Raw genomic sequence first — 15,881 nt, 5'->3', positions numbered from 1 at the left:
GCTGTGCCTCTCAGAAAAAAGAAACGCATTTTCTACTCTCTTTTTTTTGCGAGAGGCACGGCCGTGCCTTTTGGAAAGAAAAAAAATTATTAGTTTTTTCGTTAGAGGCACGGTTTTGCTTCCGCGAGAGATACGGTTTTGCTATCGTGAGAGGCACGACCTGCCTCTCGAAAAAAAACCCGTATTTTTTTTATAAGAGGCACGGTTTTGGTTCTGCGAGAGGCACGAGTTTGCTATCGTGAGAGGCACGGCCGTGCCTCTCCGAAAAAAGAAACACATTTTTTACTCTCTTTTTTTTTTCTGTGGGAGGCACGGTTTTGCTTCCGCTAGAGGCGTGAGTTTGCTATTATGAAAGGCACGGCCGTACCTCTTGGAAAGAAAAAAGACGCGTTTTTTGCTCTACCTTTTTTTCGCGAGAGACACGGTTTTGTTTCCGCGAGAGACACGATCATGCATCTTGGAAAGGAAAAAAAAACATCAGTTTTTTCGTCCGATTTTTTTCATGATTTTTTTTTTGTCAAAATCTATCAAATGAGTAGTTTTGAAAATCTCGACGTGGGAAACCTAACTATGAAAACAGTTTAAGATTTGAACGTACGGTTTAGGGTTCTAGAAAAAAGAAAGAACTCTCAAGTCACGATAAACGGTACACATGTAGTACGTCACTGACCATAATCCAGAAAGGTGAAAGTAATCGTAGAAAGATGTACTCGTTAACCCATGATTTTGCCTGCGGCAGGTAGGAGTTCCCGTGTATGCTGGGCACAGCAGGCGCCGGCCATCGCCGCGGTTACCGGCCCATCACTCGCTCTCCGTCACCCCACTCACTCACGGGCCAACCGCCAGCCCAGCCGCTGCGGCCAATCCGCGTGCGCGCCTGCTCCCTCCCCGCCCGGACGGACCCAGCAGCAGCCACACCGGACCAGACGAGACCGAGACCGAGACCAGCAGCAGCCAGCAAGCAAGTAACCCAAGCCGCATTGCAGTTGCAGCGAAGCCAAGCCTCGTTGACTCCTTCGCCTTGTCCTGCCTACCACCCTCCCTCCTCGCCTTCCCCGAACCCGTGCCTCCGCCCTCCGCTTCACCTTCCCCTTCCCCTTCCCCCAACTCCCCTCCATACCTCGCCGCCGGCCGCCTCCTCCCCCTCCCCCCTCCCCCCGCCGCGCCGCCCGCAGGTGAGCCACAACCGTCCCCTCCCGCCTCGATTCCTCGCTGCTCCTTTCCCCCCTGCTTACTGCCGCGTACAATTCGACGCTGCCATGGCCGTCCCCTCGATTCGATCGCCGCGTTCCGGGAGCTCCCCGCCCGGGCCCGTAGATCTGGATCAGCCCAGACAGCGCGGGACGGGAGGGACGAAGGCCGGCCAGTGGACGGATTCAGTTAGACAGCGCGGGGGTGGTACTGCTTTCGCTCTTCTGCTAGCATACTACCCTATCGGGAAATGGGGGCGTGGTCTCCGCTGGCGCGGCGCCTAATTCGGACGGAGGCTGCATACTTTCAGCGCTCAGCCACTTTGCTTGCTAACAGTACCGTAGTAGGCTGCTCCACTTTACTGTATGCCTGTATTAGGATTCTACCCATTCCCTAAATGTACCAGGCTCCCCAATTCGAGTGCCCCCGTTCCATTTCCGTGTGCCACTACCGCATTTGTGCTGCATCTATATGTATGACGAGGCTTACCTTGCAACTTCCTTTTTGTACTTAACGCTTGCCTTTCGTTATTCATTCAGTGTGGTTGATCAAACAGATCAGAGGACTTTGTGCAAGGACGGACTGTGGGTTGCTTTTGGCAGCTTCAGCTAAAGGGTCGATTGATTGATGATTGATGGCAGTTATTGGAGCTGTGGAGGATCTCTCGCCAGCTTTGCTCTTCCTTTGACCTAGCCATATGTTTGATTGTGGTTAGAAAGCTCGATACATGGACAGACACAGAGAGGACTTTAAGAGGTTGGTCGTTTCTACTTCAAATGGCACTCCTGCTATCCTTTCATAACTCATATGGTCATTTACTTAAAGGAGCAATGTTTTCCTTTTTCTTTTCGCATGTCACGATTGTCAATTCTTAAGCCTGAACATTTGTACTAGTTTCGCTCTGTGACACCTTCCTTCCTGTAGCCTTGGTTCTCTCCTGTATATAGTGGTAATCCTATTGCCGAAACATACAATGTTGTTGCATACTCCATGACCACAACAAATATTCATGAGTTCTTCCCATGGTACCCCCTCGCCCGACACCTGTCATCTTTCTCCCCGTATTTTGTAGCTTAAAACAGGTCTTTGGCTCTTTGATTGATAACTGTTTGACCTTCTGGTTTTACCTGTAAAGAGTTACCTCATGTTAATTTTTGGAAGAAACCGACAAAGCCAGTCATTTGGTTTACATTTTTCCTTAGTGTTGAACAAATAAACTGGGTTTGACCCATTTTGCTGTAAGAGTTGTGACATGTTTGTTTCTAGAATAAACAGAGAAGCAGCCAGTTTTTTTCTCCATTTTCCTCCATGCTGCAGTGATGATGTAGAAAATAAGGGAGAAATCTCAATCATAGCACTCTATCAGACGCGTTGTATGTTTTGACTAGTCACTGTGCACTGTACATACACATATGTATGTTACTTTTCCTTAACGGTGGGCTGTTTTAAATATGGTTTAATTATATATCAATACTCTATGCAGGCTGGATGAGTTTAGCCCTAGATCATCTGTACAATCTGAAGCGGGAGGGAGGAGCAGCCTGAGGTTCAGCATGCCTGCGTTTGGTTATGATTCGTTTAACCCACTAAGATCATTCATGTCAGGGTTGAGAAAGAGTTCTGGAAGACTCAAATCACTTAGACAGCCCAATCCATCTGGTGCTCCTAAGACAGCTTTTGCGGAAGATCTTAAATCTTTTAAGAAGAATATATTTGATCCCCAGCAAAAGTTCCTGTTGAGAATGAATAGATTTTTCTTCCTGTCATGTATTTTCGCTGTTGCAGTTGATCCACTCTTCTTCTTCCTACCCATCATCGACAACTCAAATTGCATCGGTATAGATAAGAAATTGGCAGTGACATCAACAGTAGTACGGACTATTATTGACTCTGTCTATCTTATCCGTGTGTTTCTTCAATTCCGCACTGCTTATGTTGCTCCATCTTCTCGAGTGTTTGGAAGTGGCGAGCTTGTGATCGATCCAGCGCTAATTGCGATGCGTTACATTAAAACTTACTTTGTAATGGACTTCTTTGCACTGTTACCACTTCCACAGGTACTTCTTTGCATTCATGTTCTTCAATAATATGAAGGTTATTTTACTGTCGCTTAGTCGTTATCTGAAACAATAAGCCTTTTGTTTTATATAAAAACAATAAACCTTTTAAGTGCTTTTACACTTTAGCGTTTGATATTTTTATCATTTCACTAGCTGCACAGTTTTGCTGCATTAAATTTGCCGCATTAGTTTGATATGAGTATCCAACCATCCTGAACTAGGATTACTGTGTACTTAAATACATTTTTCATATTTTCCTTGAATGATCTTGTTGGTTTTGGACAGATTGTTGTTTGGAGGTATCTCCACAGTTCTGATGGTCCAGACGTGCTGGCTACGAAAGATGCATTGGTTTGGGTTGTCCTGTGCCAATACATTCCAAGGTTGCTAAGGATATTCCCTGTGACCAAAGATTTGAAAAGGACAGCTGGTGTTTTTATTGAAACTGCATGGGCTGGTGCTGGTTACTATCTTCTCTGGTTTATGCTTGCTGGCCACGTAAGTGTTTGCTATGCTATTTATTGCTTATCCATGCCATGTGCATCTTCATCTAGAGAGCATTATCACAGTTACCTCCATTAATTTTTACATTATGATGAGTGCCTCGAGTAGAAGATACATTGAGATTCCTTGCATATGTGGTAGCTTTATAAATTTTGCTATCTGAACTCTTCAGTTATCCTGTCAGATATGATAGTTTAAAGATTTCGTAGCACTTATTGTGCATAATACACTACATTGTAGGCATTGCCAATATGTCAACTAATTGGCTACAGTTATGATTAGATGATTTATGTTAGTTAACTTCTCATGGTATCCTTTTCTCCTCGCATATAGTTACTGTCTTATGTCGTGTTAAGCATAATGCTGTGAACATTTGTCATAGGTGATCACTTTTACCTTGACTTACGCTGTACTTTTTTGATACACTGTTTGTTGCAGAATGTTGGTACTCTGTGGTACTTCTTAACCATAGAGCGCGAAGATAGTTGCTGGCGTGTCAATTGTGATCCCGCAGCTGGTTGTAACACCAACTACTTGTATTGTAATGGCAGCCATGTCGACAGTGACAGCTATAAAAATTGGAGTACGAGTACCCAAATATTTAACGTGTGCAATGGCACTAATGATTCTTTCAATTTTGGTATCTATCAGCAAGCATTGGTGTCTGGAATTCTTGGTCCAGGAAACTTTATCTCTAAAAGTTGTTATTGCTTCTGGTGGGGATTACAAAATCTAAGGTAATAGAAAAAATACATATGTTCGTTATTCTATAATATAGTAAATCTCCCATTGTGCGCAAGAAAATATATTTGAAAAACTCTGTATTTAAACAGTTCCTACAAATTGAGGCATTTTTTGCCAAAACAGAATTTCTCTCATGACAGGAGTGTGTACTGTGTAAAGTCCATTTTACTCCCTGTCTCGGAAAATAAATTTTGTTAGATACTTGGATCTGCACGATGGCCACTCCAGACTAACTGTAGTATTGTGTAGGAACTCGAAAGCAACAAACAGTGGATCTTAGAGATCCGTAAAGAAACTTCCTACCTTTCCTAACTTTGTATGCAGTGGCATACATATAACTTGTAGAGATTATGTTTGTATGATTTGAAAGAGTATGCCAGTTAATATTGGTTGTTCGAATTGTCTGAAAAGCCAACACGTTAGAGCCAAATTGCTAGTGTATATGCCAGTTAAAATATTGTATATGCTGTGTTATCCTGTTAGTAGAACCTGGACTTGCTGGTGTCAGATTAGATTTTGTTTGGAAATAACAGTATTATAACATAGCTCACCAATTCAAATATGATTGCCGTGGTAACAAAAAGTTGTACCCAACTTTCTAGCTATTTAAGCTGGCCTTCTTTCCAGCAGTACACCTTTTGATTATTGGGGTTTAGAGTACTATAAAGAGAACTAGCCAGTGCCGGTTCCGGGTTTCCTCTTGTACCAGCTCAGTACACTTGAAAATAGGGTGGTTGTATCTCATATGCTGTTTTTAACAGAATGCATATACCACTAGTCATTCAAGATAAAGGGAACAGAAGATCTTAAGTTCCTTGCAACAAAAATGGCAGGCCAGGAAAGAGGCAAAAATCAACCTGTTCACAGTTTCCTGGCTTAGGTCATGAAATCTAGCAAAAGCTATTTTTGTGAACCCTGATCCTAATTTGGACCTGGGTCCTTCTTCTTGGGTGTCAAATTTGCATTCTAACTGTTGCTGTGTTATAGGAACCCCTATCATTGTTTCGGTACTTCTTCCAATTTCAGATATATAGTGTTCTAGAGACTGTACTGGTCAAACATTTATAAAGACTAATGGACATTCGGTATATAGAATTTTTATATGGCGCCATGGAATTCATTTTACTAAATCTTTTGTGAATGTTACTTCCATGATAGATTATTTTTGTGACCTAAAAAAATATTATGATAAAAAGCTGTCTTATATTGTGGGATGGAGGGAGTAGCAGCCAATATGATAATTGTTTGTCTCCACAATGACCATTCTTTGTAACCAGAGAGTACACTACTTTCCATATCTTATATTTGTGGTTCATTACTATGCTTAACTCCTTTCCATTTAACAGTACCCTTGGCCAAGGGTTTGTGACAAGCACATATCCCTGGGAGGTGTTATTCTCTATTGCAATATGCATCCTAGGACTGATTCTGTTTGCACTCCTCATCGGTAACATGCAGGTAGAATGATAATGTATCCAAAACTCTCTTTTCACCCTGTTTTGCCTGATATTAAGTTCTAACCTTGTCTTTCAGACCTACCTTCAATCAGTTGCTATACGCCTTGAAGAGATGCGAGTTAAGAAGCGTGATGCTGAGCAGTGGATGCATCACCGTTCACTGCCACCGGAAATCAGAGAACGAGTAAGGCGGTATGAACGATATAGGTGGTTGGAGACCAGAGGAGTAGATGAAGAAAATTTGGTTCAAACCCTTCCAAAAGACCTTAGGAGGGACATCAAACGCCATCTCTGTTTGGGTCTAGTAAAAAGGGTAGGATATATATTTGGTCAGGTATCTTTGAAATCCTTTGAGAATCACACTGATTTCCTCTTGTTTTGCTGCTGAATAGGTACCTTTGTTTGAGAATATGGATGAAAGGCTACTTGATGCAATATGTGAGCGATTAAGACCTGCACTCTACACTGAAAATGAATACATTTTGAGGGAAGGTGATCCAGTGGATGAGATGCAATTTATTCTCCATGGTTCCTTGGAGAGTGTGACTACTGACGGTGGCCGAAGTGGATTCTTCAACAAGGTCCAGCTAAAGGAGGGTTCTTTCTGCGGCGACGAGTTGCTCACTTGGGCATTGGATCCCAAGTCTGGTGCGAACTTCCCGGTCTCGTCCAGGACAGTGAAGGCTCTTAGCGAGGTCGAGGCGTTCTCCTTGCGTGCCGATGAGCTGAAATTCGTGGCCAGTCAGTTCAGGAGGCTGCACAGCAGGCAAGTTCAGCACACATTCCGGTTCTACTCCCAGCAATGGAGAACCTGGGGAGCCTGCTTCATCCAGGCGGCCTGGCGCCGATACTACAAGAGGAAGATGGCCGAGCAGCGCCGCAGGGAAGAGGAGGCCGCGAACCGCCAGAGCAGCAGCAGCAGCAGCGGCCCGAGCCTGGGAGCGACCATCTACGCGTCCCGGTTCGCGGCCAACGCGCTCCGGGGAGTCCACCGGCTTCGGAGCAAGGCCGCTCTCCCCATTGTGAGAGTGCCGAAGCCCTCGGAGCCAGATTTTGGCGTCGACGACGCGGACTAACGAAAACAGACCACACTGGGAAAAAAAACCCTGTGCTAATTAATTAAGATGATACTTCAGGCGTGTAGATTGTGTACAAAATTCAAAAGACAGCCGCACACGACATTCTGATGATGATTGTAAAAGTTTTACTGCTCCAAGGAGCATAGAAGATGCAAATGTATAATGCTTCAGTTTTGCTACTTGCTGGTTGCCTGAAACTTTTGATGCCTCTGCCACAAAGTTGCACATCACTGAGCCTGAAAATCTCGCTCCTGAAAATCCGCAAGATTGCGACTACATCGAAATGTTGCCGCGACGATGAAATGGTTCGATGTTCGACAAAGATTTGAAAATGTGGTTTGAATTTAATCAGTTTGACTCGGATCCGCTGAGATTTGGAGAATAAGTTTCAGGTCAGGTCAGGGGGGAAAGAGGTTTCAGGATTCAGGCGTCATCGCACGGTCGCACTCGCACCACACTCGTCTCTGCTGGATTGCGGGATGCTCTCCCTGGCGCGCCGCCGCCGCCTCCTCGCCGCCCGTTTCTCCACGCTGCCGGAGGCCGCGCCGCCCACCCCCCTCGACGCGGCGGCGGTGCAGGAGACGCTCTCGCTCTACACCAACGACTGGCGCCGCGCGCTCGACTTCTTCCACTGGTCCGCCTCCCCGGGCGGCGGCAACCTGCGGCCGACCCCGTCGACCCTCTCCCGCGCCGTCGACATCCTCGGCAAGCACTTCGAGTTCCCGCAGGCCACGTCTCTCCTCCTCGCGCACCACGACCCCACGGACCCCGCCTTCCTCCGCCCGGCCCTCCGCGCGCTCCTCAACCGCCTCGCGGCCGCCAACCTCGTCGACGACGCCGTGCGGGCCTTCGAGTCCACCGCCGCCTCCGTCGGCCTGCGGGACGAGGCCTCCTTCCACCTCCTCATCGACGCGCTCTGCGACCACCGCCGCGTCGACGAGGCCCACCACCTCTGCCTCGGCGGCCGGGCGGCGGCCCCGCCGCCCTTCCCGCCGGGGACCAAGACCCACAACCTGCTCCTCCGCGGCTGGGCCAAGGCGCGCGCCTGGGCTCGCCTCCGCCAGCACTGGCTCGACATGGACGCCCGCGGCGTCGCCAAGGACCTCCACTCCTACTCCATCTACATGGACGCCCTCGCCAAGTCAGGGAAGCCCTGGAAGGCCGTCAAGCTGTTCAAGGAGATGAAGCAGAAACGCCTTCCGGTCGACATCGTCGCGTACAACATCGCGATCCATGCCGTCGGGCTTGCGGAGGGTGTCGATTTCGCCGTTCGGATGTACAGGCAGATGATTGAGGCTGGATGCAGGCCGAATACCGCCACGTTCAACACGATCGTCAAGCTGTTGTGCAAGGAAGGGAGGTTCAAGGAAGGCTATGCGTTTGTGCAGCAGATGCACAAGGCCGGATGCGAGCCCAATGAGCTCACTTACCATTGCTTCTTCCAGTACCTGAGCCGCCCGCAGGAGGTCCTTGCGCTGTTTGAGAAAATGCTCCAGAGGGGCTGCCGGCCAAGGATGGACACATATGTCATGCTCATAAAGAGGTTTGGGCGCTGGGGTTTCCTTCGCCCGGTGTTCTTTGTGTGGAAGACGATGGAAGAGCAAGGGCTCACTCCGGATGCATTTGCATACAACACACTCATCGATGCGTTGCTGGAAAAGGGAATGGTGGATTTGGCAAGGAAGTATGACGAGGAGATGCTCGCGAAGGGGCTCTCGCCCAAGCCAAGGAAAGAGCTAGGTACTCAATTGCCAGGAGCAGAGTCTGACAGTGATAATGCCTTGAGTGGCGTGATCTGAATTCTGGCAGCTGGACAGTAAAACTGGTATTAGCATGCTCATTTATCCACTGGTTGTCATTGGATCAGAGTGTGACTGAAACAATAATGTCATGATGAGGCTTTGCATTGATGGAGGTCTAATGTGACTTTGTGCGCTTGACACTGAAGGAAGCATAGTATGGGTAATGTGGCACTTCCTGTCAACTTTCATGCAGCTGTTCCCTGAAAAAACATGCCGAAGTGGAGGGATTTGGCTCAGATGTTTGGCGCAGAATGTGCTTGCTGATTTGTTGCTCAAAAGCCTGTGGGACTGTTGCCAAGTTGATGAAGGATCTGAGTGCTGAGTTGGGCTGTTAGCCTGCTTCAATGTTTGTATACTGAATAGCGTATTCTGAGAGCTGGACAGGAAGATTAGTAATATAGGTTAGATGAGTCCCTTTGCTCCGTAGTTTTACCATATGCTCATTCTGGATTTCTGACCACCTGAAGCATTGCTGCCTTTCAAGGCAAATAAACTTGTCTTGAATGGGAATTCAATCATACATTCTACATTGAAGTGAATTGAAATCAGTTATAGTGGTCTTTCTCATATTCTCACTGAGTTCTCTGAGGAAATCATGGTCATGAAATCTCATGTCACGACAAAAGCTTAAGAGTGGCAGCATACCATGCCCGGAAGGTTCATGAGCTGTTTATACAAATTACAGGTAAATGTACTCAACAGTTCTTGTATTGCAGTGAAGTTTCCATTCCTTTGAATCTTGATTCCAGTACTATGCTATGCTTGTATTATTGTTGCATTACAGACAACGAATCCAGTTCTTTGTTCATTCGTTTTCCTTTCTACTGGTTTTTGATGTGGCAATTGTTTTCAAATTGACTTCTCACCCAGCTTGATACAATATGAAATGGCCACGTATATAGCTTCTTAAATATATTTTTTCTCTAGTGCATGTTGCACTTTATCTAGTATCCTTGTACTTATCTTCCTTTGACGTATAACCTTAAGCATAATTAAAATTATTGTGAGACCAAGCTGGTGGGAAATGTTTCCTCTCTTAATTTTAATTTGTAATAGAAAATAATCGAGTGTTACCTTCAGGTCTCATTACACTGTAAGCTAACCAAATGTGAAAAATGGGTAGTATAATAGTCAGCTTGAGAGGAATGTATTGATCATCTCAGATCCAGGGCGATCTTCTGCTTCGCCATATTATATTTCTGGCATCCATGGGTTTTGAATGCTTATCTCTTGCTATATGGTCAGAAGCTTAAAACCCTGTGTTGTTGTTTTCATTCTGGCATCCATGGGGTTCGAATGCTTATCTCTTGCTATATGGTCAGAAGCTTAAAATCCTGTGTTGTTGTTTTCATTCTCAGGGTCACTGTTATCTGCTTCTTGTTTATTTCTTATATAGGGTTTGACCAACAATACACCATGCTGAACTTGCCTAGAACTTGGACATACCAGCTAGGTAACAAAAGGTGTCTGGATTATTAGGTTCTGAACTTTTTCTCGGGTATTTGAAAACTTCATGTTTACTGTAAAACAATCTTCAAACTATTGGAACCAGTGATAATCTGTATTAACTTGTACGAGGTGTAACTGTCCCAACCTGAGGGGAGTTTGCCTCAAACTCGTTAGATGAAAATAGCCCCGAGGGGGTCCACGTACTAGTGGTTGCCTATTGAGAATTTCCTCAGTGTGGGCAAGGAACACCTGTTGTATGAAACACAGATTAATAGTCTTTTCCTGCGCTGTTCCTCAACATGATAAAAATGAACTGTCAAGTAAATTTTTCGAAGCAGGAGTCCTTATGGATCCATAGGCCAGCATCTGCTTGAACATGTTTGCAGTTTGTGTCCACTATGTTTATTATCTAGGGAGCCAGTGCAATTTTTAAGTATTTGAACCTGGTGTAGGAACCTGCTATTCTCAGTTAAATTTTGTATGGAACCACAGATATGAGTGCCCTCAACCATAAGATTAGGATTGCCCATATAACCTGCATGTAAGATCAAAATGTCACATGGATTACACAAGCATCACTGACTTGTTACTCAGTAAATGCGGATCATGTAAATTATCAAGATATCTTGAACTGATTTTTTAGCTTGATCTGTAGTAGCATTTTGCTCAAAGCATTGGTTTGTAAACTATATTTGTTTTTATCGTACAAGAATTTTTTTTTTCTTATTAAAGGGTCCGCACACACCCCCATTTTTAATAAAGAAAATGGAGTTCTCTACATCATCCTCGTACATCCATACAGCAAACCAAGCTAGTACAGAGGAAAACCACATATGCCTACCAAAACGAAAGAAACCAACCAGGATTTTGGCTGAGACCAAGAGAAAACCAGTAGCCTTACTAAACTATAAAGAAGCCATAACCATCATAACCAGTAATAAGAACTTATTTTTCTGTTTGTCAAGTTCATTGACAGATCCTCAGTGCTCCGGGTGCCCATTTGTAGCCGTGCTCCTGTCAAATACCTTGTGTGTCACTAGGACCAACTTCTTTGACACTAGTCGCAGCATTCTTTGCACCCCTCTTCTGTAAGAAAGAACCTGTTAATCTTTTTTACGAATTATGTATTTTGTACATGCCGTGGGTCCCAGCCTTCAGGGTCAATGGAACTATTTCCCAGTAATTTATCATCTTGACTAGAGTTTTGGAGTGACCTGAGCGTTGAATATGTGTGGTTGCACACATCTGGAAGGTAATGAACGTTGCTGTCACTTGTAGAAATGAAGCAACTATCACTTGAATCAGGTCATATTTTTATACAGAGTTGAGACTGTCGAATATAAGCAACGGGAAGAAGTTACAGGATCTTGGTGAAGGGTCAAGGGTGTCCACTGATCTACCGAAAGGAACAAGATCATGGCTGCATAAAGAGGATACTGTACACCGATAATTGCCCGCGGCCGATATCAGGGTATATGGTTATTTTCGAGTACCGAAGCTGCAGCTTTCATGACAAGATATATGCATGTTTTACTAGCGGTGAATGCCGGGGCGGCGGCCCTAGAGTTGTTTGTCTTGCCTTGGTCTTGTGTTGTGTGCCGTTGTTTGTGAGGTTTTTGATCCGGTTTTTCTTATAAACTCGATAAACTCTTTCCTTTATGAACTGCCAGCGCACCTGGGCCTTCGGGTTATGAGAAGAAGAAAACAAACAGCCTTGTATAAATTTTAGAAAGCCGGAGTTGGGACTGGGTCAGGATTCACTGAAGTTGCACTTGCAAACGGAAGGATCAAGGATGATTCTCAAGTAACGAAGCAAGCTGCAGCCTTCATGAGAAGATAATACTTCCTCCGTTGTTCTTAGATATAAATCTTTTTAGAGATTCCATCACGGACTATATAAACACATTTTAAAGTGTAAATTCACTCATTAGTTGACAGGGAAATCCTTAAAAAGCTTATACTCCCTCCGTCCCAAAATAAGTGTCTCAACTTTGTACTAGCTCTAATATAAAGTTGTACTAAGCTTGAGACAGTTATTTTGGGACGGTGGGAGTATTTAAATAAGGGAAAGTATATTATATGCATGTTTCTCACCTTCCTGTTCAAAATCCTAAAGAAAGAAGAGAAAACTATGACCGGAGCCTGGTATGACCTATCTCTTCCCCTTGTTTGTTTGCATGTCTAGTCTCAAGCTGTGATGCATGTACGGCTCACCTACCTTTCAATGTGAACCTGAGACAATGATGATCCATATGATCCTCAGAGTACAGACAACTGTCCATATACTAATTAAATGTATGGTCATGCTGGGCCGTCCAACTTTTTTTAACACGATACAAACGCAGATGCCTACATACGCACACGTACCCTCATCTTTGTAAATACATACATCCATATCTTACCCCTATGAATACCTTTAAAAATCTGAACCGACACAATATTTAAGATTAACGTAAACACCATCGTACAAGATGTGAACGTCTTCTCCTACTGAATGAACATTGCCGAAAGACTCTCCTTTGGGTGCACTATCGTTAAGTGTAGGACCTAAACCTTGATGAAGGTTCCACTATGAGAAACCTAAGCATCCGAATTATGCTCGGTTCTCCTCCTAAATACCTAGCTGAGTCATTGATCTCGGCAGATAACCTGCTCACCTGTAGTAAATGCATGCATCGTCGCGTATGTTCCATCTGAGACTAATGCGATTCGCCATGTTGCTTATCCATCCATACTGCAGATACAGGAGGAGAAGCTGCTGGTGGTAGCCGACTGCCGACAGCCTCACCAGCATGCATGTCTATTCCTGCCGTCTCCCACGTTCCCCGTACACTAAACGACTAGGAGTACTCTCTCGTTCCTAAATATAAGACCTTCTAGAAATTACATTATAAATTACATACAGAGTAAAATGAGTGAATCCATACTTTAAAATATGTCTATATACATTCGTATATAATTCATAATGTAATCTTTAAAAGGTCTTATGCAAACGCGTACACACCGGCCGGCAGCTGGCCACGCACTGCTGCCTGCTGGTTTCTCTTGTCTCCGTTGGCCGGCCGGCCTGGTACAGCGACGTTGCCGTGACGAGACGAGACACAGTACATCGGTGCAATGCATGCATGTACGTTGGTGTGACTACATACACACTGTACGTGGCATGTGTACCGTACGTCGACGTGTGTGTTGCGCCTGAAAGGAAAATCAGATGTGTCGATCTCAGCACGTACGTAAGGCGCGTCAGGCCGCGCGGCGTCTGGGGCCGTACGTGCCGTGGCCGTGCCGTCCGCGTCGGCCCATCGCACTCCTCCAGCTGGGACGTCGACGTGGTAGAGTCGTCGTCCGGGCGGGGACCGTACGTACGTACGTATTCATGTGGTGGCGTGGAGCGAGCAGGGCGGCAATGGCGGCACGTCGCTGGCCGGCGACATGTCGTCGACAGGCCGAGCCCGGCACGTCGCCGCGGATGGCAACCGTTCGAGTGCCGGCAGGGCGGCGTGCGCCAGCGCCGCTCGACCAAAGCCGTACGTCGGCCGGCAGCAGAGCGGTCGCGTCGCCGTCGCCGTCGCCCGTACGTCCGTGCGGTAGATCGCTCGGCTGCACGGTTTCCGGACCGTCAGATCAGATCGGCGCCGTACGTGCCATTTCCAGCCAGGCCAACGGGGGACGGCCCCACGCACGCCCTCCCGACACCTTCCCTCTGGCGGTCGGCGCCGCGGCAGTCATGCATGGTGGCGACGCCGCCGGCCCGACGAAAGGGGCCGGCCAGAGTATCCTGCAGCATAGCGACTACAGCTTGGCCGCCGGCCGGTGAGCGATCGCTGTACGTAGAGCCGATCGGCGCCGTGGGTTGTTTGTTGCGCCGTGCATGCATGCATGCCCAAGTAGTCGCCGAGCAGATCGATCGCGGCCGGCGGCCGGTAGCGGGGATCGCAACGGATCGAGCCACGGTTGCGATCGGTCGCTGTTCCTGTTGGATCGCGCGCGTGGCGACCGGTCGACAGGATCACGCGCTCGACCACGACGCTTGTGCGTACGTACTACGTACCTGCCGCTGCCGGAACCGGGTCCAACACCTGGGCTCCTCGAGCTGGCGACCCATCATCCATCAATGTTGGGCTGATTTATTGGGTCCTAGTGCTCGCGTTTTCATGTGATCCGGTGATACGATCGACCGTCTCACGTTTTGTCAACAGAGGATTCAATGGTCATGGACAAGAAGGGAGACTCTGGAGGGAGGGAGGGAGGGGTCACCCCGATTGACTTCGTGCCCAAAATTCCATGTCGTCAAATTACATTCAAAATTGGATAGTACTCCCACGGCAAGTTTAATTTGAAAATATGAAATGGAGGTACATGATAAGATTAACCAACCACCTCCTGGACGGCGGGCAACTTTTTTCCCTTTTAAAAGTGCATCTAGGTGAGGTGACTGGGGCGATGAGAGGGGCAACAACGACGGCCGGGGCGACTATGGACTAAAGCATCAGCATCAACGGTTTGTGTTGGAAGAGCCAAGCATGCATTGAGTTTGAGATGGCGAGGACACCGTGCAGAGGCAATGTGGAGTTTTGTGTTCATGGTGCAGGGTAAGGTTCGGGGTGCGACACTAGCACTCGAGAAGAAAAATGCGCCTCTAGGGAGTTGGGAGGGATTGATGGCTTGAGGCAATAGCAAGACCGACATTGTGGGTGGTCAAGTCGGGGAGGCGAGGCGGTAGTGTTGTAGACCATGGACGAGTGAGATAACCACAAAGACAGGGGAGGAGGATAAATTGACCGAGCGGAAGAAGAAGGTGCTGAAAAGTCGACTTTAATTTTAGAAAGAAAAACAGTTTGGCGGAGCTAAATCCGACATATCTCGAGGTGGGTGATCCGGAGCTAAGTGTATGAGTATGATAGTAATAGAGACACAATGTTTTACTCGGTTCCGGACTCTCCAAAAGATAATACCTTGTGGCATGCTTGTGTTTATTGCATCGGATTGAGTACAAAATACATATGGCTACCCTGAGATTGTAACGTGTCCTCTACGACCCCGATCGCACGGTTTATATAGATACCCGCAAGGGGTGGGGCTAGGGTTACAAAATACATATAAAGAAATCGAAATCGAGGCTTCGACGAATCCAGCATCTTAGAGTATCTGACAAGTCTCCGAAGCCTTCTACTTGCGCGTCATGGGCCGACCAATACGGCCCACTCCTGAACCGATAAAGGGGATCCTCCACTTGGCCCGCGAGGGCCCGACGTGTTGAGAGCCCCTCTAACCAGGACAACATTAAGGACAACAAAGTATGGTTTTCGAAGTAATATACAGCCAAGTCCTAGACTCAACAACACAAAAATGAGTTGTGCCACCGTTCAGGTTTATTAGGACCCTCTTATTTTAGACTAAAGTTTGAACTATTAATTAACAAATAAAATGTAAATTATATGTTGCAATAATTATGCTGCGGTAAACCTCACTCAAATACATATCAACCAATATATGTTTTGTAGCATGTATTTTGTAATTTATGAGCCGTATGTATGATTAAAATATGATCTAAAATACAAGCGAGGGCATTAAATCTGGATAGAGGAAGTAAGA

General features: G+C 46.4%; 2 protein-coding genes across 4 annotated transcripts; both read left to right on the top strand.

The window, feature by feature from the left end:
- Positions 1–996: 996 nt before the first annotated feature.
- Positions 997–7,214, top strand: LOC123428180 (probable cyclic nucleotide-gated ion channel 5). 3 transcript variants are annotated; one of them, XM_045112361.1, is made up of 8 exons: positions 997–1,175; positions 1,748–1,947; positions 2,675–3,248; positions 3,537–3,749; positions 4,194–4,492; positions 5,846–5,957; positions 6,033–6,269; positions 6,349–7,214. In XM_045112361.1, exons 2-8 carry the CDS (start codon positions 1,919–1,921, stop codon positions 7,030–7,032), a joined length of 2,148 nt encoding a protein of 715 aa, XP_044968296.1. In that variant the 5' UTR covers positions 997–1,175; positions 1,748–1,918; the 3' UTR covers positions 7,033–7,214. The 3 variants fall into 3 exon arrangements, with proteins under 3 accessions (XP_044968296.1, XP_044968297.1, XP_044968298.1); XM_045112362.1 differs by having other exon boundaries at positions 1,731–1,947; XM_045112363.1 differs by lacking the exons at positions 997–1,175; positions 1,748–1,947 and adding an exon at positions 1,231–1,395 and having other exon boundaries at positions 2,674–3,248.
- A 106-nt stretch (positions 7,215–7,320) lies between these two features.
- LOC123428181 (pentatricopeptide repeat-containing protein At1g80550, mitochondrial-like) lies at positions 7,321–9,404 on the top strand. The gene has a single exon (XM_045112364.1). The coding sequence runs from the start codon at positions 7,515–7,517 to the stop codon at positions 8,832–8,834; it is 1,320 nt and encodes a 439-aa protein (XP_044968299.1). The 5' UTR covers positions 7,321–7,514; the 3' UTR covers positions 8,835–9,404.
- The last annotated feature ends 6,477 nt before the right edge of the window (positions 9,405–15,881 follow it).

This window comes from Hordeum vulgare, chromosome 2H, assembly GCF_904849725.1.
Source record: "Hordeum vulgare subsp. vulgare chromosome 2H, MorexV3_pseudomolecules_assembly, whole genome shotgun sequence".
Lineage (NCBI taxonomy): Eukaryota > Viridiplantae > Streptophyta > Magnoliopsida > Poales > Poaceae > Hordeum > Hordeum vulgare.
Note: the sequence above shows the minus strand (reverse complement) of the source record. Positions and strands in the feature narration are given on the sequence as shown.